The sequence below is a fragment of the Lipotes vexillifer genome, unplaced genomic scaffold, assembly GCF_000442215.2.
Source record: "Lipotes vexillifer unplaced genomic scaffold, Lipotes_vexillifer_v1.1 scaffold340, whole genome shotgun sequence".
Classification (NCBI taxonomy): domain Eukaryota; kingdom Metazoa; phylum Chordata; class Mammalia; order Artiodactyla; family Lipotidae; genus Lipotes; species Lipotes vexillifer.
The window spans coordinates 585,089-607,705 of record NW_006793646.1 but is presented as its reverse complement, the minus strand read 5'-3'; the positions used below and the strand labels follow the sequence as shown (position 1 = coordinate 607,705).

Here is a 22,617-nt window from a genome sequence, read left to right as displayed (position 1 = left end):
AAAAAAAAAAAAAAAAAAAAAAAAAGAAAGAAAGAAAAAATGTGTTGTCAAACACACAAATACTCATTTTGAAATGTGGATTATATCCCAGAATAGATTCCTCCAGCATTAGATTAGGGATGATATAGACTATGGATGCTTATGGTTGCTGGGGGTAGAGACACAATTTCTGTTGTAGCTTAGGTATAGTGAAAATTAGCATTTATCTATATCATCCTGGGAAAAAAAACCTAGTCTCACAATTGATGAAGCTAAAGATCTTTTCTTAAAAGAGATAAACTATAGTTGAAAGTATGGCAAGTGGGCAGACATAGAAGAACTAAGGAGAACTCTAGATTTTATACTGTGGGCTTGATAGTACATTGAGCTGCATGGCGTGTTACATTTTTACAAGGCATTTTTCATAGATCGTTTCTTTTTCTCAAGAATATTTTGTGGCCATTTTCCTCATTTCCTTTGTGCATACGAGAAAATGAGGCTTCAAGAGCTTGGTGACTTGTCCCCAGCCAACAACTGTGGCAGGACCGGGTTTGAGACTTAAATGACATGTGTGGCTCTGCCCTGCACTCCAAGTGGCCAACTATTTGGTTCTGATATTGTTTTCCCGGTTAGAAAAATTACATTTGAGCTTCAGAAACACATTTTAAGAATACAGAAAATCATGGGAAGTGGATGACAGATATTAAAAGCATTCTTTCCTAAATGCCATGAATACAGCATGTATCAGTAAATTAAATCTTTCCCACCCTTTTACAAAACAGTCATTATTTTTACTTTGTTTCATTTTATATCATTTGTAAGCATATGAAAGAATTGTCTTTTTCTATTTCTATTAATTATGGGAATGAACATCATGGTTCGATAAATTTATTTTCGTGAGGTACTGTACTTGTGTCCTCAACTCTTCAAAACAGACATTGACAATCTCTTGTAATTTTCTCTTTCCTGGTAATTTTCTCCATCTACTTGTAGTGTGTGTGGGATCATGACACCTTTCCATTATAGGAGGGCGAGGGTGATTTTTTTGGCAGCTGTATTTTCTTGTCTTCCTACAAAGACTGTTCAATCACAGAAAGTGAAGGGTTTTGCAATGCTAGTACAAACAGACTAGAGAAAGCATATAATTTCTAGTTATTTATAGCCTGTGCAGCTATGCTCTCTTATTTATAGCAAAGCTGTACATTTGAATTGAAAAAGTCATAGTCATCTGGAGGTCAAATGCAGATAGCAGACTGGCGTTGGAGAAAATGAGCCAGACTGAGAAAGGTGAGCAAGCCCGTTTGATTAGACAGCTGGGGCTTGCCCTTAGCTCCTTCACCAACCTAGAGCTAATCAGAGGACATCTTTTTTCACAAAGGTGGGTGGTCTTCTAGGTTTCAGTCTGAGTTGCTTCTGGTCAAAGAATAAATGTGAAATGAGCTAGACAAAGCTCTTCAGTTAAACTGATAATAAGATTGCTTGTGTGGAGAAAATGTATGTTGGTCTACATTATAAATGCAATAATTTTCCTGTCAAGACTTCTTATTATAATTAGGCATTTCTAGATTTTAAACCTTTGTCATAAAAACTGATTTTGAGCATTGCAATTTTAAGGGACACTTGATTTTTTTGGTTTTGTTATCATAGGTAAGAATCTAAACTACAGGTAGAGAGGGTAGAGACATAAGGCTAAGAGCTTTCATTTTACTCATAAATTTATGGATTTGAGTCCTTTACAAAAATCCCTTTCCCATTTGAAATTAAAAATCTTATGAAACTTGAGTTGCTTCTGACATGAATTTTGTGTCTGCCCATTTGGGTTAGGATGTTACAAAGGTTTCACATTCACTTGGCCCAGTGCAGTGTTTGTGAACAATACAATTACTACAGAAATATTTATTGATAAGTTTATGTTTCAAACATAAACAGCATTGAGAGTATGATCTTTTTGTCCCCTGGTGTTCTTCCCATCAGATTGCATCTCCAAAGGCAAACAGATACTTTTAATCTCAAAGAGGATCTTGCCGATTTCAAGTCAGCCAACTGCACCAAGGGGTCTGGCCAAAGAGAATGACCAGTGACTTTGACCCCTTTCCCTGCAGTGAGTTGTGGCACTGTGAATAACGTACTGTGTGTCCTTTGAATGGAAAGTGCCACCTTAGTCCCAGAGTTGCAGTGTCCTATCATAATACCAAGGCCATCTAGTCTTTGGGCAGACTTGAACCATTGTTCTTAACTATACTTGTTCTTCTGATTGTGAAAGAGCAAATATTAGTTCCCGTTAACACATTCTCTGATACTAATAGAACTCTGATATTTTTATAAAACTGCCAAGCATTATTAAAAACAATTAAAAGACGCGGTGGTGCATTAAATTACATGTCACATCAGTGCCAATACAATCTATTGTATTGACAAGTATGAGAAGCCACATCTTTTGTATTCAGAAATTGTCAGGATAAAAAGAATGGTTTTTATTCCACCAAGCAACCGTAGTGAAAAACCCTAATATTGAAAAGAATTGATTTGCTCAGCAAACCAGCATCTAACAAAAAAGAAAAAAAAAGTTCATTTACTAAGAACAGTAAAAGCTGCTCATTATGTATATGCTCTGTTCTTTAGCTACAATATTTCCAAAGAAGGGTAACTAGATAGTTTAATAAAAGAGTTGACAAAAATTTTCTGTAAAAGACCAAAGAGTCAGTTTCTTAGGTTCCACAGGCCAAATGGTCTGTTATAAGTACTCAACTCGTCAGTTGTAGTGTGAAAGCAGCCTCAGACAATAGGTAAATGAATAGATACAGCTGTGTTCCAATAAAACATTATTTACCAAAAGAAACCAGCAGGCCAACCCCTGGTTTAATAAATCTGTTACTTTTGAGCCTGGGACATGCCGGTACTAAGCTAGGTATTACAAGGGACACCAGCAAACTAAACCAGATACCCTACTTTCAATAACTTGACAGTTTTATCAATGTGATGAGACTCAAGTATGTGCTGGAATTAAATAACAATATAAACTAAAATGCACAAGTGGAGGGAAACATGGCTGTGGAAGCCTGGAGTAGAATGAAATTGGTTTTATCCTTAAGACCTCCATAGAGGTTAACAGTTCCATGTGACTTTTATGGTTACAGTTTCTATGAAAGTGGACAATACTGAAGATTTGGACTTTTTGAGCTCATCTGATGAGCATCAAGTGACGGTGGCAGGTCATCCCTTTATGATCCACCATTAATGAAATAGAGCGTAGCTCTGACAAATTGACAAAAAACAATAACTGAAGGTTAAGACATCCTAGATGCCAATGATTGTTGCTATGGCCTCACATATGGTTTTTAGATTCAGACTTGAAGTTGCTCTTACATTTTGGTGCATTGTGCTAAATAGGATATAGACATTAATAAAAATAACACCAGCATTGATTCGTTCATGCTCATTTCACATATCCGACAAAATCCCCACATCAGTACATGTCCATAAGACATGAGAGGCCCGCGTACCGCAAAAAAAAAAAAAAAAAGAAAAGAAATGTAGCTTGACTAGAGTAAATGCAGCATAGATTATTCTTATTACCTTATGTCCACACGATGCATTGATAGTCTGCCAACTATGACTGCACTGACTATAAAATAAGTGTGTTACAAGGGCATGTCAGTGGAAAGTGCCTTTGTTCTTTTTTTTGTAGAGTCTGGTACCACATGTAAGGATCACAGACTATTTTCACCTTATAAATGTCTCATCTAACTGGGACTTGATAAATACTTGAGTTTAGAATGCATTAGGGATCTTAGTTATTTTGCAATTAGAGAAATGGAGAGACTTTTTTTCTCTTTTTTAAAGTTGGGGTGTCAGTCTATAAGCTCTGCCGTGTGGAGAGATGAAATTTTTGCATCAAACTTCCTTTACAGGTTTGTATTTCCTATATATAAATTATCCTCATTGCCACCCATCATATAAATCACAGCCATTTCATGTGACAGCATTGCTAGCTCTGTATGAAATAGGATTTTCAATGATGAGGCAATGACTGTATGGGTCTTAATTTACTTTTATCTTCTGTTGTCAATGCTATAGAGATAAATTGCCTTTTTGCTGATGAAAGGAGACCAACCAAATTTTCTTGTTAGACTCTAACATTAGTATATTGACTACATGCCATTCATGGCCTCTGTTTAGAGAGGTAGTCATAGTTGTTACTGTTTGCATCCTGAGCCCGTTATGACCTTAAAATTATATGTCACCCTAGAGATTGAGGAGACAAACGGATATCAAAATGATAGCGGCAATTTTACACCATGTCCCTACTTTTGATGCCCCGTTCTTGCTGTCTTTAATATGAATAGGAAAGGGGCACTATGCAGTGATTACAGAATCAGAACTAAAATGAGCATTTGGTGCATTTGCAGTTAAATTTGATGGTGTCCCTGATACGGAGGTTCTCCATCTGTGCCAAAAAAGTGCTCTCTACCACATTCTAAGACCATAGCCGTCTTTACCTTATTTGATGTAACACCCCTTACAATTATTAAATTTTCTGGGGGAAACACAGGAATGAAAAGGCTTCATTGGCACCATGTCGCCAATGATGGTGGTATATTTTGTGGCAGGAACATTGGGTGCAGCTCGAGGGTTTGCTAGCAAATTGAAAGCAAATCTGCTCCCCTCTCCCACCATCCTCACCCCACAATAAATAGAGCTCTGCCTGACACTAAGAGAGGAGATTATAGTGTGAAGTAGAAATGTTGTGACAGGCATTGATGCATCATTATCAAAACTGAAATGAACCTTCACCAACATGTGAAAACAATGTCTCCCTTAGTATCTGATTACCCTATGGTTTAGGAAACAGCATTTTGGGATGAGAAAAAAAGTAAATCTGTGCTCTTTCTCATGTCTCTTTGGGTGGGTATTGGGGGGTACCTTCCATGAGAACCCCTTACCAACTTCCTGCTACTTTTCCAAGCCACCCTCGTCTTCATCTTTTACTCTTAAAAGATCATCTTCTGCTTTGTCCCTTAGCAGACAGAACGATCCTTTTAAAACACATCACATCACATTTTTCTCTCCTCAAAACAACCCCCATGGGCTCCTGACAGCCTTTACCATGGCTTCAAGGCCCTTCATGATCTGTCCCCATTTCCTTTCTGCCTGTCTCACTACTCTCTCCCTTGCTTCCTCTGCTCTGGTCACACAGACCTTGCTCATCTTGGAATTTTCCAGTTTCCAGGCATACTCACTTCCAAAGGCCTTTGTGCTAGTTTCTTCATCTGCCTGTTCTTCCAGCAGGTAACTGGGAAGTAAGGCTTCAGTTCAGCTCTTTGTCTAAACATCACCTTCTCAATTAGACCGAGCCTGGCCACCTACTTACGGCTGCAGTGTCCGCCCTCCTTCCCCGGCACTCTTGTCTCTTCTTAACCCTGGTCTTTCTTTCTTTTTCTCCATAACACAAGTCACATTCTAACAATGTGATTTATTGTTGTCTTCGTGTGTGTGTGTGTGTGTGTGTGTGTGTGTGTGTGTTGTGTGTGTGTGTGTGTGTGCTGTTCGTTTCTCTCACTAGAAGATAATTCCACCAGGACAAGGGTCTTTGTTTCACTCATTGGTTTCTGCCATATGCCTCACAGGTACTAGGGGCTGTAATATCTGTTGATTTGGTGAAAGGAGGAATAAAGAAATGAACAAGCACACTCGAGGCATCAGAGTCTACATCCAAGCTGCTATGCAGCTCCTCAGATACCTCTGACCTCCCAGGATTGCAAAAAAGACAAAAGAGATGAGGCTTATATCAAAAGCATTAGTCATCCAGTTCACATTGAGGCAGTAACGTACTATGAATTGGAACTGCGTTTCTGTTGCATGTTTTCGTTTGGTATTACATTAGACACCCATTCTCAGTATTAAAAGGTCTATGTCCTAACTACATTCCATAAGGCTGTTATGAGACTAGACTAAGAAAATCAATATGAAGGTCATTTAAAAGTTAAAAGCCCATGCACCGTGATGGTGAGAGCGCTGCTAATTATTTGCCAGCTGAAGAGGTCAAAACATAGAGCTTAAGATGTTTAAGTCTGGTTTTCTGTGGAAGGGTGAATAGACCCAGTGAGCCTGCTTGCAGGAGGTACAAAGGAGCATGTTTGAGTTGAGGCCAGAGGCCAAAAGGTCATTCAGATTCAAGCTCAGTGAGTTCTCTCTCCTGACCTGCTTCATAACCCTACTTCTGCTGCTGAACGTTGGTTGGTGGTCATTTACCAGATAGCATTCAGGGCAGGAAACTGTTTGTTAGAAAATAGGCTGGCAGTTATCATAACAAAGCATATCTTTTGCCTGTACAGGTTGGTCATCAACAAACCAAACCCTTTACAGTACCCCAGACATGTCGATGGATTAGCCCTTTACTGCTCTAAGTATTAACTTTATAGCCTCTTCATGGTTTAGTAATCCTAAATTCAGACTTAACTTGTGTGTGGGTGGGGATGTGAGTATGCTAAGTGACAGTATTTCCTTACTACACAATAAATGTATATAACAGGGTAATGTTTCCTCCTCCCCACCTGTTAAATGAGAACACATGTAAAGTGCCTGGCACAGTAGACGCTAATGAATGGAGGGTATTATTATTTGGCCAACCTGGAAATCTGAGCCTGTATCACAGTTTCTAAGGAACCTCAAAGGTCTCTGAACAGGGTAACTGCTTTGTGCTTTTTGTTTAAAAAACACAACAAAAATAAACCCTCCTAGAAGTCAATTTGTTTCTGCTTTCTAAGCGGTTTAAGTGACTCATGATATACAGCTTCCTGTTCCTTTGTGCCCTGGAACATTCCTAACATTCCTTGAGCTGCTCCTTTCCCAAAAGGATGCACCTTGAAAGAGTAAGGGCGTTAGGGCACAGGTTTTCCTGCCCCTACCCACCATCCTTGTTATCATGTCTCTGGCCTACCATGGTCATGATCACAAAATGGCAGCCAGTCCTGCTATGACCATGTCTTTAGGATGTAGGAAAATTAGGGGAAATAGAAGCTGAGCTCTCTGTACAAACTTAAAACGTTTTCCCCTTTCTCCTCACCAGCTGCAAGGTAGTGATAATATACTAAATTCATTTTAAAGTATTAAGAAATACCATCATTCTTCTCTCCTTGACTGGTCAGTGATCTAATTTGCTGATTGGTATGAATACAGGAAATTTTTAATTACCTACACCAATTGAGATGGAGGGCTAGTATGAATGACTACAAAGTTTGAATTTAAAATTACAAGAGGGCTTCCCTGGTGGCGCAGTGGTTGAGAGTCCGCCTGCCGATGCAGGGCACACGGGTTCGTGCCCCGGTCCGGGAAGATCCCACATGCCGTGGAGCGGCTGGGCCCGTGAGCCATGGCCACTGAGCCTGCGCGTCCGGAACCTGTGCTCCGCAATGGGAGAGGCCGCAGTGGGGAGAGGACCGCCTACAGCAAAAAAAAAAAAAAAAAAAAATTAAAAGAGAGATAGCTTCTCTTAAAGTCCTCAACTAAAGAAAGTATCAGGGGCCACTAACAAGGATTTACTGAGAAATATTTCTCAATTAAATGGAATAAATCTGTAATACAAGATTTGTATTTATTTCCTTGTTCCTAAAATGTAAGTTTTAATACTTAAAATATTCTTCATCCTGTTAAATATACCTCGCTTGCTCAGTTCTTTCTTATTCTTTTATTCTTAATATTGCAAAGCTGCATTTCAACTTAGACTAATGAGATTACAGTGACTAGGATTTTAGTGTTTCTCTCCGTAAAACAGTAGATTTGCAAATCACAAGAGTCGGAGAAAACCATAAAGTTGGAGAATCTTTCTACTTATATAGTAACTTTTACAATTTCAGTTTTCCAAAGAGGGTGCCATGCTGTGGTTACAGCAACTTACAGCAGATAGTTATCTTGATCTGTAAATATGACCCCAAACATTTATACATTTTCATCTGTTCAAAATGTGAAATATAGGTTGCCTAATTATATCATTCTGCCAGATTGTCCTATGCCAAAAGAACTTTAACTTGTTCTCATTTGCTACCAGAAAAGATGAGAAAATGTTTAAAATCATGGGGAAAAATGCTAAATACCACTTCCATTTCAAGTGTGGACATGGTTAAGTTAAAAAATACATGCATATTGAGTTGCTTAAGCTGATGCAGAAAAACACTTACCTTTGGGTTTTTTTGTTTGTTTGTTTTTTGTTTTTTTGTGGTACGCGGGCCTCTCACTGTTGTGGCCTCTCCCGTTGTGGAGCACAGGCTCCGGACACGCAGGCTCAGCCGCCATGGTTCACGGGCCCAGCCGCTCCGCGGCACGTGGGATCCTCCCGGACCAGGGCACGAACCCGCGTCCCCTGCATCGGCAGGCGGACTCTCAACCGCTGCGCCACCAGGGAAGCCCTACCTTTGTTTTTTTAACAAAAAAGTTTAATTGAAAATTATTTTTCAGTCTTAAAAATTAGGATAAATTTTCAATAATTTCAGCCTTTTATGCAGGTCATACCAAAATTTTTTAGAAAAGTACGTATTTTCCTATCCATGGTACTTCATGATACTGTGTGTAATTCATTTTCAGTGGATGTGAAATAAAAGTAGCTCGTTTTTCCTATGGTTAGGATAAGTGCTAAGATTTGAATTAGGATGCAATAATGAGCAAAGGAGGAGGGAAGGGCACTAAAATGAATGAAGTGCCATGTGTGCCACCCTTTCTGCAGGGTGACTTACCACATGGTATAGCATCTCATTTTCCCAGCACTCCTAGTATGTTGGCCTGTTGTCACCACTTGATAGATGAATAAACTGGAACATAGAGTGCTTAAGTTCCTTGCTCTGGGTCACAACTAGCCTAAGATCAAGATGTTATTGAAATCAAGGTGTGCCTGATTACACAGTTCATGTTCTTTGCTTCTTTCTTTCTTTGTGCTGCTGAAATATACCTCCCCCTTGTCTATTACACAGAAGATGGGGGGGGGGTGCAGATGTCTTTCAATAGGTATGCCCTGTGCCAATCCCAGACCAGTTGACTCAAAATCCCCTGGTATTTTGAAAACAATTCCAGGAATATGCCCTGAAGTGAAGTAACCTTCCACTTCAGAGCAACATCTGCATTGACACCTAAACTGCTTTTATTTTGTAAAGAAAGAATTATTAAACAGTGATTGAAGTAAAAGGGAAGAAATCCAAATGAATAGTTCTCTTTAAATTTATTATTTAAGTATATAACAAGAAAGCTTCCTCGTTTTGGTTCAAATCTTGGAGCCTTCAGATTGGGAATTTTCAGATGTTTTCTTGAAACATGCATAAAAGACACCTATCTTACGGTTTAGTTTCAAAATGACCTAGCAAGTAATTCTTCTCATTTAAGTTCTTTTGGGGTTATTGTATCTCAGATATCTTAGATGAGATTAGGGAAGAAGAATACTTAGAACACTGGAGATAGTTGAGTAATCTTTTGAATAAAACACATAAATTGATTCGACCTGAGAACATAGTGAAAACACCTAATTTCATTTTTCTGGTTGAACATGGTTTTTTTTTTGGCTGCATTGGGTCTTTGTTGCTGCTGCGCACAGGCTTTCTCTAGTTGTGGCGAACGGGGGCTGCTCTTTGTTGCGATGTGCAGGCTTCTCATTGCGGTGGCTTCTCTTGTTGTGGAGCATGGGCTCTAGGGCGTGCAGGCTTCAGTAGTTGTGGCTCGCAGGCTCAGTAGTTGTGGCGCATGGGCTTAGTTGCTCCGCAGCATGTGGGATCTTCCCGGACCAGGGATCAAACTCATGTCCCCTGCATTGGAAGGCAGATTCTTAACCACTGCGCCACCAGCGAAGTCCCCAGGCTTTCTTCTTTAAATCAAAATCTTGTTTTCCTTTCATGTTGGTTTTTTTTTTTAATAAGCTCATAAATGCTCTGAATTCTCACTAGTCATTACTGATCTTTTGTAAAACTGCTGGTATAAGCATTATAAATCACTTGGCTCATGAGTTTCAGACATTTTTGCTTTATAGTACACTCTTCAGTTTTATGGGTATTTATTTTTCCACATAATATAGCAGTATATGCTGCAATTCAGTAATACTGCTCAGCAGTATTAGTGGAATTCAAAATAGAAATCACTTTCCTTTTGACAACCAGTATAATGAATTGGTTGACTATTGCCAAATTTGTGAAGGCAGAAAGATCCTTTTGTAATTTCAAAAATGAATTTGAAATTTATGAGTTTTTTGGTACTGTTTCAAATACTGCTCACCAGCTATCTAAAATATATAGTGTAGGATTTATCTTTACTCTGAGGTGCAGTTATTCTGCATAAGCTAATTTCGAGATTTCTTTGGGTTTTTCAGGAATCTTAAGGTGTGATATTGATACCACCATTTACTTTCAAGGTTACAAACATTAATCTAGCAAGGCATAGGGATTTGGTGCAAGACGTGTGTATTAAACACCAACTGTTTTTACTCTATGCATGCTTGTTTTGCAAAGAATTTTAAATATAGTACTGTAATCGCAAAATGGACTGTTTTCAAGATTTTCCTTCACCCTATCCTTGAAAGGGGGGAAAGACATCCTTACTGTGCTGCAAAATGTCTCGTGGTCTCTTAAACAGCATTAACATCTTGTATGTGCTTCTTTACTAAGTTCTTTGTTCTGGAATAAACGGAAAATAGGGCTTTCTTTGAAATGACTGGATATTCTGTCACTCTCCTCAAGCCTTCTTTCCTTCTACTTTATAGTTCCTACAACAGCAGCCAGTACCCCTGACGCCGTTGACAAGTATCTCGAGACACCTGGAGATGAGAATGAACACGCCCATTTCCAGAAAGCCAAAGAGAGGCTCGAGGCCAAGCACCGCGAGAGGATGTCCCAGGTACATGTGAATTTCCATCCTTCAGTCGTACAATACTGGGGAAATCTGGATTTGCCTCTGCCTCAGAGTCTCCCCAGGGGCCATATGGTTGATGAATGCCTAGGGGTGGGTAAGGCTCTTTAATTTTATCCAGATCTTAAAGACATAACATTTTAATTGTAAATGTTTGCAACAAGGGCACCGATTTGGGGCTTTTTGCATTCTCCCTGAACTTGCCACCTAGGAAAGACCCAGGTTTAGTAAGTATAGTAAGATTTCATAAGCACAAATTAAGTTGTGTGTACACCTTTCTTGATGGTTTTGTCACTGTGTTTAGCGTAGTCCTGTAATGGTGTTGTAAATTAAAATCACTTAAAATGTTCGTTAGCAAAGATGAATATTTTTGTATGGAATACCAAATTATGAAAACTTTGAACCTAACATTTCTTACTGAGTTAATTCATAGGACTGTAGGAGCTTAAAACCAAAGTCAACCATAATGATCATTTCATCTAGTCCCATAAATGACAGATAATTCAGTTAACTTTCAAGCATTTAGCTTCCCACTCTAGAACAAAGCAATATAAGTAACACAGAGAGGCGTTTGGAACCCAAGCCTTTCTTGCTCCTAGTACAATGCTCTTTTCACTACATTGTGCTACAAACCCTGTTTTTTTTAATCATGTTCTTTATGAAACAAAAAATTGTTTCCAAAACAACTAATTTACATGTAATAATACCAACTACAATTTAAGTTATGCCTGCTACCAGGTGCTAGATGTTGTATTAGAGGTAGATAATACTGAGGATTTTAGTCCTTTGTCAGATTCTTTTTTTTTTAAGTTTTTTTTTTTTTTTTAACGTGGACCATTTCTAAAGTCTTTATTGAATTTTTTACAATATTGCTTCTGTTTTCTGTTTGGTTTTTGGGCCCTGAGGCATGTGGAACCTTAGGTCCCCAACCAGGGATCAAACCCGCACCCACTGCATTGGAAGGCGAAGTCTATAACCACTAGACTGCCAGGGAAGCTCCCTTTCTCAGATTCTTTATTCATTCATTCAGTCATTCAACAAATACGTATCCATCACTTACTTGCCAATCACCGTTCCAGCTCATAGTCTATACCCTGAAGAGTGAACATGAAGAAATAATAGGAAAAGTCAGATTTAAGGAAACATAAATGAGTGAATGAAGAAAGAAAAATAGGGTTTTTCTTTAGGAAAGATACACACAATATGTAATCACTGTTGAGAAGGAATAGGATGGCTATCAGCTGCTGTACTTATTGCCACTGAAAAGACATCTTTTAAACTTAAATCCTGTCTCACCACTTGTTTCTGAAGCTCTCAGAACCTTGTTATTGCCCATAAAATCCATTTGTGGGACAATGAAGGCCCCACAAAGAAAAATAGCAAAATAAACACTGAACGCTCAGCTTGGCATTTCCAGTGCCTGCCCCGTCACCCAACCTCCTGCACCCCAAATTCAGTCATCTTACTTCCTCTCCCACCTCAACTGCTACCATCATCATATGGGCAGCCTTAAACCACTCTGCTCAACGTACGCTAAACCCATCACGGCCTCTCTCTGCTCTCAGCATTGATCTCTGGAAAGGTGTCCCACTGTTCTTCATGCTGGCACATCTCAGCCATTCCTTACACTCTTGTAGTCCTCAGAGTGAGACAAGCAGTCGTTGCTCTTTTGCATTTAACTAAATATTTGCTCACCAGTTTTATTCCTCCAGCTGGATTGTAAACGTTTAGTCCCTGTACATTTATATAAGTACCTTCCTAACCTTGCATTTCTACCTTGAACCCACTTAGTCATTATTTTTTAAAAAATACAGATTCTGAATTTTTTCCAGTATTTATTGGTCATTTTGAGCCTGTTAATAGCACTGATTTCAACTACTCTTTCAGATATTATAGATCTCTCCTAGAATAGTAACTTTATTTTAGCACACCTATTTAAGCCATGACTTAGTTCATATATGTTTTGATGGACTTTCTTCACCTTTTAGTTACTACCTATATCTGAGATAATTTAAAGAATGTTATCCTGGAGCAGAGAATGTTGTCTCTTAGATTCCAGGGATCACAGGAATATGAGATGCTTGAGATCAACATTTATCATCATAATCTATGGTACTGAATTCTGGAGACTGTTTGAGCTTGCCTGCCTCTTAAATCTCTCTGTATTACTTGTCATTTTCTCTGCATGAAACAGCAAAGTCTTTGAATATCCATAAATCCGGATGATACTGATTCTTTCATGCATGCAGTGGAAAATTGCTTTATAAGACTATATGGGGCCACTGTGAAGTCCAGATCCTGAGAACATTTAATTTAAAAATTTCATCTTTTAAAATGATTTTTATTACAGTTTTTGTTATTATTTGTTTTCTTACAATACAGAGAATTTGGGGCTTTTGTTGTTGCTGGGGCTCATGATAACTCTGAATTTATAGATTTCTGTTGTTCTATGTTATGAATAGTATCTAGCAAATATAAGAAGGTGCACAATCATTTATTCCATATGATTTTAACAGTTTTACTATATCCTTAAAGTAAGGTTCTTCAAAATGGAAGTTGACCTTTCTCTACATTTATTATTTTTACGATAGAAGCATCAACATCTTGGGAACGGCCTTTTCTCCTGTCACCAAATATAAATAAATTTAGCTCACCTGTTGGATTTGCCATTTTATAATGGCTAATTGGGCCACAGGGAACAAAAGCATGGTCTTTAGAGACACAGAGATCTTGGTTTATATCCTTCCTTCTCCATTTTTTTCCTGCGTAACTTTGAGCAGGTAGCTTAACCTGATCCATAAAAATGGGGATGGCCAGGCTTCCCTGGTGGCACAGTGGTTGAGAGTCCGCCTGCCGATGCAGGAGACACGGGTTTGTGTCCCGGTCCGGGAAGATCCCACATGCCACGGAGCGGCTGGGCCCGTGAGCCACGGCCGCTGAGCCTGCGTGTCCGGAGCCTGTGCTCCACAACGGGAGAGCCCACAACAGTGAGAGGCCTGCGTACCGCAAAAAAAAAAAAAAAAAAATGGGGATGGCCAAGGCTAATCTCGTGTGAGAAATCGATTAAACGAGAGAGATTTTGGAAAGCTCTTAATACTGGATCTGGTATTTAGCAGGTCAGGAGTGATGCACTCTATTATCAGTGGACCTCAGTGGAAGCCATTGTTCAAAGGGAGATGTTGAGCCCACAGTGTGTGTTTATCTTTAGTAAGTAGGCCTAGTGTGATGGTGTAGGTGAATTGTTTTATTTGGAAGGGTGGAGGATATTATTAAATTGCTCTGAAAATCAAAATTTTATTTCATTTCTATAGGAATGCTTAATTTCAATGCATTAGCTAAATAAATCTCCTTAATTATTCCATGGATTCCCCTGCTCAAAGGTGAAAGATCTGAATATACAAAGGAAGATGGTAAAGATTTAAATGTAATGCAGGAAATCAGTTTTTCGTATTCCAATAAGACATCTGACTTCTCTCTCAAACTAATTTTGAGATTCCTTACCTGAAGAATTTGTGGTAGAATACTGCCACTATGAACATTTTCAAAGCAGGAAATTCAAATATTTTTATTTCAAGGCTTGTCTCATCTGTAAAGCAAAAGTAGTCTTCAGTAGCCCCCATCTCACAGGTGCTGTTCATTAACTCTTGGACCCACCGAAGCAACTGGGGCAATGTGTTTCTTTTCCTTCTATGTCCTGTTCTTGTTCGTAGCAGCTGCACATTTTCCCCAATTTTGCTGTGAATGTGTTAGATTATTTCTTATATGCTATTCACTTGTAAGAGAATTCATTCCATTCTTTTTTCTCCATAATTTCATGTGAACAACATGGGGAAGCTTGTCTTGTACTTTATACAATGGATCGATGCTGACAATGAAGTATGTAATTAAAAACTGACATGATGATGTGATGTGATATTCTCACAGAACTTCTCTATCAGTAGTTACTTATGCCAAGCTTCAAGGATGTCTGAAAAAAATCAGTTCCTTAGGAATAAATACCTGTAAACAACAGGCTCTTATAATACAGAAATCAGGGTTTCTTGTGCTTTGTATGTCCACAAAGTATGTAAGTACACAGCTGTCAACAAACCATTATTTTGTTTACTGGATCTTTTTGTTCTTTTTATTACCTTGCTCAGGTATGAGCTACACTTAAAAAAAAAAAGAAACTACTTGATAGTGAGTAGTACACTTGAAAAGGAAAAGGAAGCTGTAAGTGGTAAGAATCAAATATCGTTTCCTTTCAGCAGCATCCACAGCTGCAGACTTTTCCTCTTTGCATTCAGATCAGTGAGTGAACTTCTCTCAGAGAAATCCTGAGTGAACATCATGGATGAGAAGGGGAAGTCTTATTTTCCTACAAAATAGATTAGCCTGGTTACCAAATTAGTGTTACTTACCAAGAATACTTTTTGCTACATTCAGAACATTATAATGTGTACTGTCTTGGAATTTTTGGAGGAATTTAGAGTATTCTTTGCTGTTCGTGAGGCAAGTTGGCAAGCAAAATGTTCTAATTGCCCCTCAGTTCTTCAGTGGGGTGGATCTGAGGATTTCTGACAGCTGAAATATTCTTTTCCTTCCTCTATTATATACTTCTTGGTACTGTGCTCATGGCATGTGTATACATGCATAAAGTGTTATATATGCTTTTTCCCCCTTCATACTGTTTGAATTTTTATAACTTGCTTTCACAAAAGACTAAAACCAACGTGTTCAATTTAATGTTGGAAGACCTTGTACAGGTAATATATGCCTTTTATGAATCGTTGACATTTGTGCCCATCAAATAAAATGACTTTCAGCTATTTCTGAAAGTAATAGAAAAGAAGAAAGACCAACTTTGTTTCAAAGGGCCATATGAAGGTGAACATTTATGTTTACTGTACTTCTGTCATAGATTATATACATCTTAGTGAGAGGTCAAATATTATTGAGCTAGGAATGGAACGTGATCATATTTTTCATGTTTAAAATATCAAATGTAGAAAAAAAAAACAGTGATCTAGCTCATTAAATCTATATTTGAAGAAAGAACTGATGGTTTTAAATGATTTCCTCCTTTTGTAGGTCATGAGAGAGTGGGAAGAGGCAGAGCGTCAAGCAAAGAACTTGCCTAAAGCTGATAAGAAAGCAGTGATCCAGGTAAACCCTGAGTCCATCCTTCACCAAGCATCATACCCTTGTTGATGTAGTGCCTGCACCTTTTCAAGCATCTGCTGGAACCTCATGCCTGATCGTTCATATTTCCCTCAACTTGGGCTACTGCTCATCATTGTCTAATAATTCAGTTGCTTAAACCCTGCCTTACTTTTGCTCCCAATTAGCTCATTATAATTCATTTCTTTAAAACTCATATTGTTACTTAAAGTCTAATTTTTATCAGTAATATATCTTTCTGGTTGCCATAATCTTCTGCTACTCCTTCCCCGTGGCAAATTTACATGATAATTTGAATTTTTGACTGGAACCCCTCTGAGAATTACCTTCAGTAAACCATGAGGTTATCATGATCATTTTCTTAAAGTTCTTTGAGTAAGAGAGGACTTTCATAAATATGCATGTAATTTAGAGTTTCAAGAATATATACATTTATTCTACCTTACAGTTAGTCAAATCAGTTTTCAGTGACCATATAAAATAATGATTTACATTGAGATATTAGGTCTGGGGATGAAAAGCAGGGAAATGGAGGGGAACCCGTAAAACATGCTGAATTAGTCAAAATGTTGGAATGACTGAAGTCTTTGCACACAACAAAGTATGATATCCCTTTTAAAAGACTTGAATTTGCTGCTCCATCCTATTTGTCTGGTTCCCGATTGTCACGTGCCTCTGTTTGTGATGGCAGCATTTCCAGGAAAAGGTGGAGTCTCTGGAGCAGGAAGCAGCCAACGAGAGACAGCAGTTGGTGGAGACGCACATGGCCAGAGTGGAAGCCATGCTCAATGACCGCCGCCGCCTGGCCCTGGAGAATTACATCACCGCTCTGCAGGCTGTGCCCCCTCGGGTAGGCTTCCCTTCACAGCTCAGGGCACAGCAGCCATAGGCATGGGGACACTGGGGACTGAAGGCCATAAGAAAGAAATCGGGAGAAGTTTCTAAGAGCACCGTTATTCACAGGTTCAACCTCAGTCTGTTTTATCTTGAAGGTTAAAGGGTCACAGAGCAGCTGCCTCCATAGGACCATCTCTGCACAGTAGACACACCTTTCCACCGAGGAGTCAGACAGGCTTCCCGGGGACTCACAGTGCAAGACCTGATTTGAGTTGATATCCCTGGATGGTGACAGTTCATGGTATAATTGAAGTCAGGGAACCACAAGAGCTGGAAGGAATTTAGATGTAACCTAGCCCAGTCCCCTTATCATGTGATGTAACTGAGATCAAGAAAAGCTGAGGAGACCCCCAGCCATATTCTCTGGGGATAGGAGCCCTATTTGGTCATGACGTCCACAGCAAAGGGGTTTATTTGTGGTATTCAGGGATAAATGCCCAGAAAGGCTTACCAAGCACTGCAAGCATAGGCTTCATGGGAGAGCTTACTTTGGATGTAAGGAATATTCTGAGCATGAGTGTGTGTACATCTTGTCCCTTGTTCTATCCATTACTGAGTGAGGAGTATTGAAATCTCCAACTATAATTGTGGATTGGACTCTTTCTCATGTGATACCCTCAGGTTTTGCTTTGTGTATTTTGAGGCTCTATTCTTAGGTGCATAAACATTCAGTGTTGTTATGTCCTCTCTACTCCCCTTATCATTATGAAATGTCCTTCTTTATCCCTAGTAATATGTTTTGCTCTAAAATTACTGTGTCTGGTATTAATTAAGCTACTCTAGCTTTCTTTTAATGTATCATACTGTATCATTTTTCCATCCTTGTGTTTTTGTTTAACCTATTTGTTTATATTTGAAGTACATTTCTTCTAGGCAGCATATACTTGGGTCTTGCCCTTTAATTAAGAAGACGATTTAATGAAGTTATTGATATGATTATGCCTAAATCCATCATCATGCTATTTGTTTTCTAGTTGTCCCATCTGTTCCCCCCTTTTTTTTGCTACCTTTTGGATTAATTGAATATATTTTATGATTCTATTTTGTGTCCTTTGTTGGCTTTTACCTTTAGCTCTTTATTATTTTAGTGTTTGCTTTAGAGTTTGTAGAAAACATCTTTAACTTTTCACAATGGTATTATACCAGTACAAATGATGTGGTACCACTTCCCTTATATTACAAGAACCTTACAATAAGGTACTGCCATTTCCCGTTTCCTACTCTTTGGGCTATTGTTGTCATACTTTTCCATACTACATTATTGTTATTTTTTAAACAGTCAATTATCTTTTAAAGAGTTAAATAAGAAAAATATTTACTTACCTATATAGTTACCATTTCTGGTGTTCTTTGTTCCTTGTGTAGGTCCATCTGGAATCATTTTTCTTCTACCCAGAGGACGTCCTTTAAAATTTATTTTAACGCATTTAGATTCGTAAAGAATTCTTTTTGCTTGGGTATGCCTGAAAATATCCTTATTTCAAGTTTCCTTTAAAAGACATTTTAACTGGGATAGAATTCTGGGTTGAAGTTTTTCTTCAATTGCCTTAAAGTTGATGCTCCATTGTCTTCTTATTTGCATTGTTTGCAACAAGACTACTTATATCATCCTTTTCTTTATGTCTCTGTAAATAATATATCTTTTTTTATCTGGTTGCTTTTAGGGTTTTTTCCTTTATCACTAGTTTTGAGCAATTTGATTATGATGTGTCCTGGTATATTTCAACCTGCCATTAATCCCCTCTGGCTATTTTTCATATCATACATTATAGTTTTCATGTCTAGAATTTTAATCTGGATTTTTGTATGTTTGTTTCATATTTTCCATATCTTTACTTAATTTTTGAACCTTTGGAATTTTTTATTGGCTTTCTGGCATTGTGGAATTCACCTTGTTGAGTGCTGGGTATTTTTGGATACCTATTACTATTCCTGAGCTTTGTTCTGTAATGCAGTAAATTACTTGGAAACAGAGTAGTTATCAACGTGTGGCTAGTGATTCCTCAATCCTGAAGCAATATCCTTCTGAGTAATCTACCATGAATGTTGAGTTTTTCCATCTAGATCATGGAAACAAGTACTATTTCAGACCCTGTGTGAACACCAGACACTGTTACCGCTAATCCTTTTGGGTGATTTTTTTCCCATGGCCTCATGTGTCTTTCATGTGTGTGCATTGATCATTAGTCAGCTGCATTCTCATAGGGCATCATCTCCAGGTTCTCTCTCTGAGCAACTCCTTCCTCTCCAGTATTTTTTCCTGTGACTGCCAGCCACCTCCATCTCTTCAGACTCTCACCCCATATCTTCAGCTCTCTGGAATCTCCCAGACTCTGACTGGGCTCCCACGCCTGGAGCCACAGCCTGGAAACTCAAGGCAGTAAGCTTGGGCAATTGTAGAGCTCACAATATTTGTTTCTTGTTTCTCAGTGGTCTCTGTCCTTCACCTGGCGTCTGATATCTTACAGAAATATAGTCCTATATAGTTTGTCCATTTTTTGGTGGTTACTAGCAGCAGGGTAAATCTAGTTTCCGCTACTTATCTTGGCTGGAAGTGGCAGTCTGTGTGTACACTATGTAACTAAACCAAAAAAACACCCACTTGCACTGATTCTCCTCGTCATTTTGATGGTTCAGAACAGAAAGCTCTGAGGAACTATAAGAGAGCTCTGGCACTCTTCCAGATGGCGAAATAGTATTGACCCTGTTTTACCAATGACGTCATTGATATTGAGTGGCTAGTTCAGGGTGACACCACTAGTAATGGACAGGGTGGAGCTGTGAGTCACAGGTGACCACCGCAGGGCCTTCTACCAGACCAGGCTTCCTCTCGGAACAGAAAGCTTTTGAAAAAGAATATTCACATTAGCATTTTCATTTTCTCTTCAGAAAAATATCTGTCCTGGCACTGTTCAGTAAAATTATGTTTATGTATCTGGAGAATGAGTTCCTTGGTTACTGTCTTCTTTTTACAGGACTTTATTTTGGGGTGTGGGGCCATCAGCATCATTTGCCAGAGCAAGGCAGGGTGGTGGGTGTTGAGACCAGAATCTGAATAGCTGACATTTAGTGAAGTGTTCCAGCTAAAAGTCCGATTTCTGAAGTAAGATCTTTGCTAAATGGTCATTGATAGAGCTAAACGTAAGATGAGGACTGAATGGAGTCTTCAACAAATGCATATTTCATATCTTTCAGTTCAGTCCCATCAGCCATCACAGGAAAGACAGTGACAAGAATAATGTTTGCCAAAGCTTCTTGTGTTATCAAAGGGGATAATTTCAGATTTGGTCATAATCATGCTTGCCCTGAGTCAGTTGATCACTCCGTGTAGAATTAGACAACATATTTATTTGAAATAAAAATTAAAAATTGGATTAAGAAGAACTGTTTTACTGTCAAAAAATCAGATTGTTGTTGATTGATCCAAGGATTCACGTTGAATTCTTACCTAGAAATGCATAAAACTCTCCCATCTAATAAAAACTGGGACTGGGGAGTTACAGGCATGCCATTTTTGTTAAGTTATTGTCTTTGTGGGTTTTATTTGAATTTTAATGTATAGCTTGACATGGCACTTAGCTCCACACTTTGGAAAATGTGAGAAAATTCTAAATCCCTTCTTGAGGGCTTTTATGTATTGCTGTTGAAAGCCATAAATCAGAAGCTTGCCAGTAACTCTCTGAGAAAGGTCATGTCTTGTATTGGAGCCATAAATAAGTATTTCTGAAATATCCCTCATACTTACACAGTGCCTGGAAAATACAAATTATTTACTCAATGTTAGCTGAATATAAGAAAATGAATTAGTCAAGTGTTTTTTCTGTAGGTTCTGTAGCTGATAATCACGTCAGAATAACTATCCCCTTAACCCTGACCGCTTTTGCCAAATAGTCCCCAACTTCACAAACAGGAATCTGGAGCAACGTGGATTGTTTATACAGTCTCTTTGAAGCTTAGGTTTAATCCATGCTTTCATTATTTTTTTAAACCCAAGCTTGGAAGTGTGACGTGATGATGTTTTTGTGCAGCTGGAATTCCTTGCCCTACCACGAATTTCATCTGTGAGTCCCTGTGTCTGTGTGTGCTTTATGTTCCAAATTTCCTTTTTGATTAATTACATTCCTACTGGCTGATACACTGAATGGCCAACCGAGAAGTGCATTGTTTGAATCATATTTAGAATTTTTATATATATATATACTTCACATATTACAATTGTTAAAACAGTCTCTCCATTTCTGTCTATCCTCTTCCCCCCTCTCTCAACCCCCAGGAATAAAAAAATTAGAATGCAGCTGTGTCTTTGCACTAGGATAAACTCTTAATCTGTAGAGGGCTAGTAACTCTTCTAAGGACCAGCTCTTCAAAATGTTCACTTCTCTAAAAGTTTCCTTGGAAAAATAAAGGAGTTACACTTTTTTTTCCAGAAAAGTTAAGTCTTCTCCAAAGTGGCATCACACATGGTTAAACTTCTATCACCCTTGGAGGCCTTTAAGCTACTAAGCATAAGTACTGCTTTAAACTAAATTATCATCACAAAACACAGGACTTTGGCTTATTTAACAGAGCTCAAATTGATGCAACTCATGAAATAATGAGTTAAATACTATCTGAGCCTTCCCTCCTGTAACTGGCAGGGTCTACTTCATAGATGGAGAAAAGATTATGATATTGCCTGACTGTTCAACATTCTCTGTAATCTGAAGAGAAACTAGACTTAAGTGGGATCCCATATAGATAAACCAAAGGCTGCATAGGAATTTCTGTTTAAAATAAACTTTCCATTGTAGGCTTAGGTCTGGAAAAATTTAGGAGCTGGAGTAAGAACTGAAATGTTTTAAAGATAAGAGACAAAAAGCCAAAGCTTTCTATGTAATTCTGGGATGTTTGGTTTCTTTACAGATACTCAGTCTAAATCTCCATTAGACAATATCCTAATTACTATCCTGACTTCAACAACTTTTAAGAATTTTCTATGTGGAAGAAAGAATTAAGAAACATTTTCATGTATGTCTGTGTGTCTGTGTGCCAGTAGTGTTGTTTTGGTTTTTTCCAGTGTCTCAGGAGATACCTTATCCATACTAAATTTGGATACTAAATACTGCATTGCAGCCATCTTATCCGTACTAAAATTAATTTCATGTTTGTATCTGATGCTTCACACTCAGACTCTCACCATTTAATTGAGCAAAAAAATTGGGGGGCAGTTTCTTTAGCCCCTGCCCTCTTTCCTTTCTCATTTCTTTTCTTTTTTTTTTTTCTAACTGAAGTATAGTTGACTTACAATATTATATTAGGTTCAGGTGTAAAACATAGTGATTATATATTTTTATAGATTGCAATACCATACAGAATTATTATATAATATTATTGACTATATTCCCCATGCTGTACATTACATCCCTGGGACATGTTTGTTTTACAACTAGAGGTTTCTACCTCTTAATCCCCTTCACCAATTTCACCCATTATTCCCCTCTTCTCCTGCTGGTGACCATCAGTTTGTTCTTTGTATCTGTGAGTCTGTTTTTGTTTCTTTATATTTGTTCATTTGTTTTATTTTTTGGATTCCCCATATACGTGAAAACATACAGTATTTGTCTTTGGCTGATTTATTTCACTAATTATAATACTCTCCAGATTCATCCATGCTGTTGCAAGTGTATATACCACACTTCTTTTTTTTTTTTTTTTTTTTTTTTT

General features: G+C 38.2%; 1 protein-coding gene across 10 annotated transcripts in view; it reads left to right on the top strand.

The window, feature by feature from the left end:
* The window catches only part of APP (amyloid beta precursor protein), a 288,182-nt gene that overhangs the window by 185,756 nt on the left and 79,809 nt on the right, over positions 1-22,617 (top strand). For all 10 annotated transcript variants that reach the window (XM_007466499.1, XM_007466500.1, XM_007466495.1 and 7 more), the window contains 3 exons: positions 10,712-10,845; positions 15,928-16,002; positions 16,709-16,867. In XM_007466499.1, the coding sequence (XP_007466561.1) occupies positions 10,712-10,845; positions 15,928-16,002; positions 16,709-16,867 (368 nt within the window). The remainder of the gene's footprint in view (positions 1-10,711; positions 10,846-15,927; positions 16,003-16,708; positions 16,868-22,617) is intronic.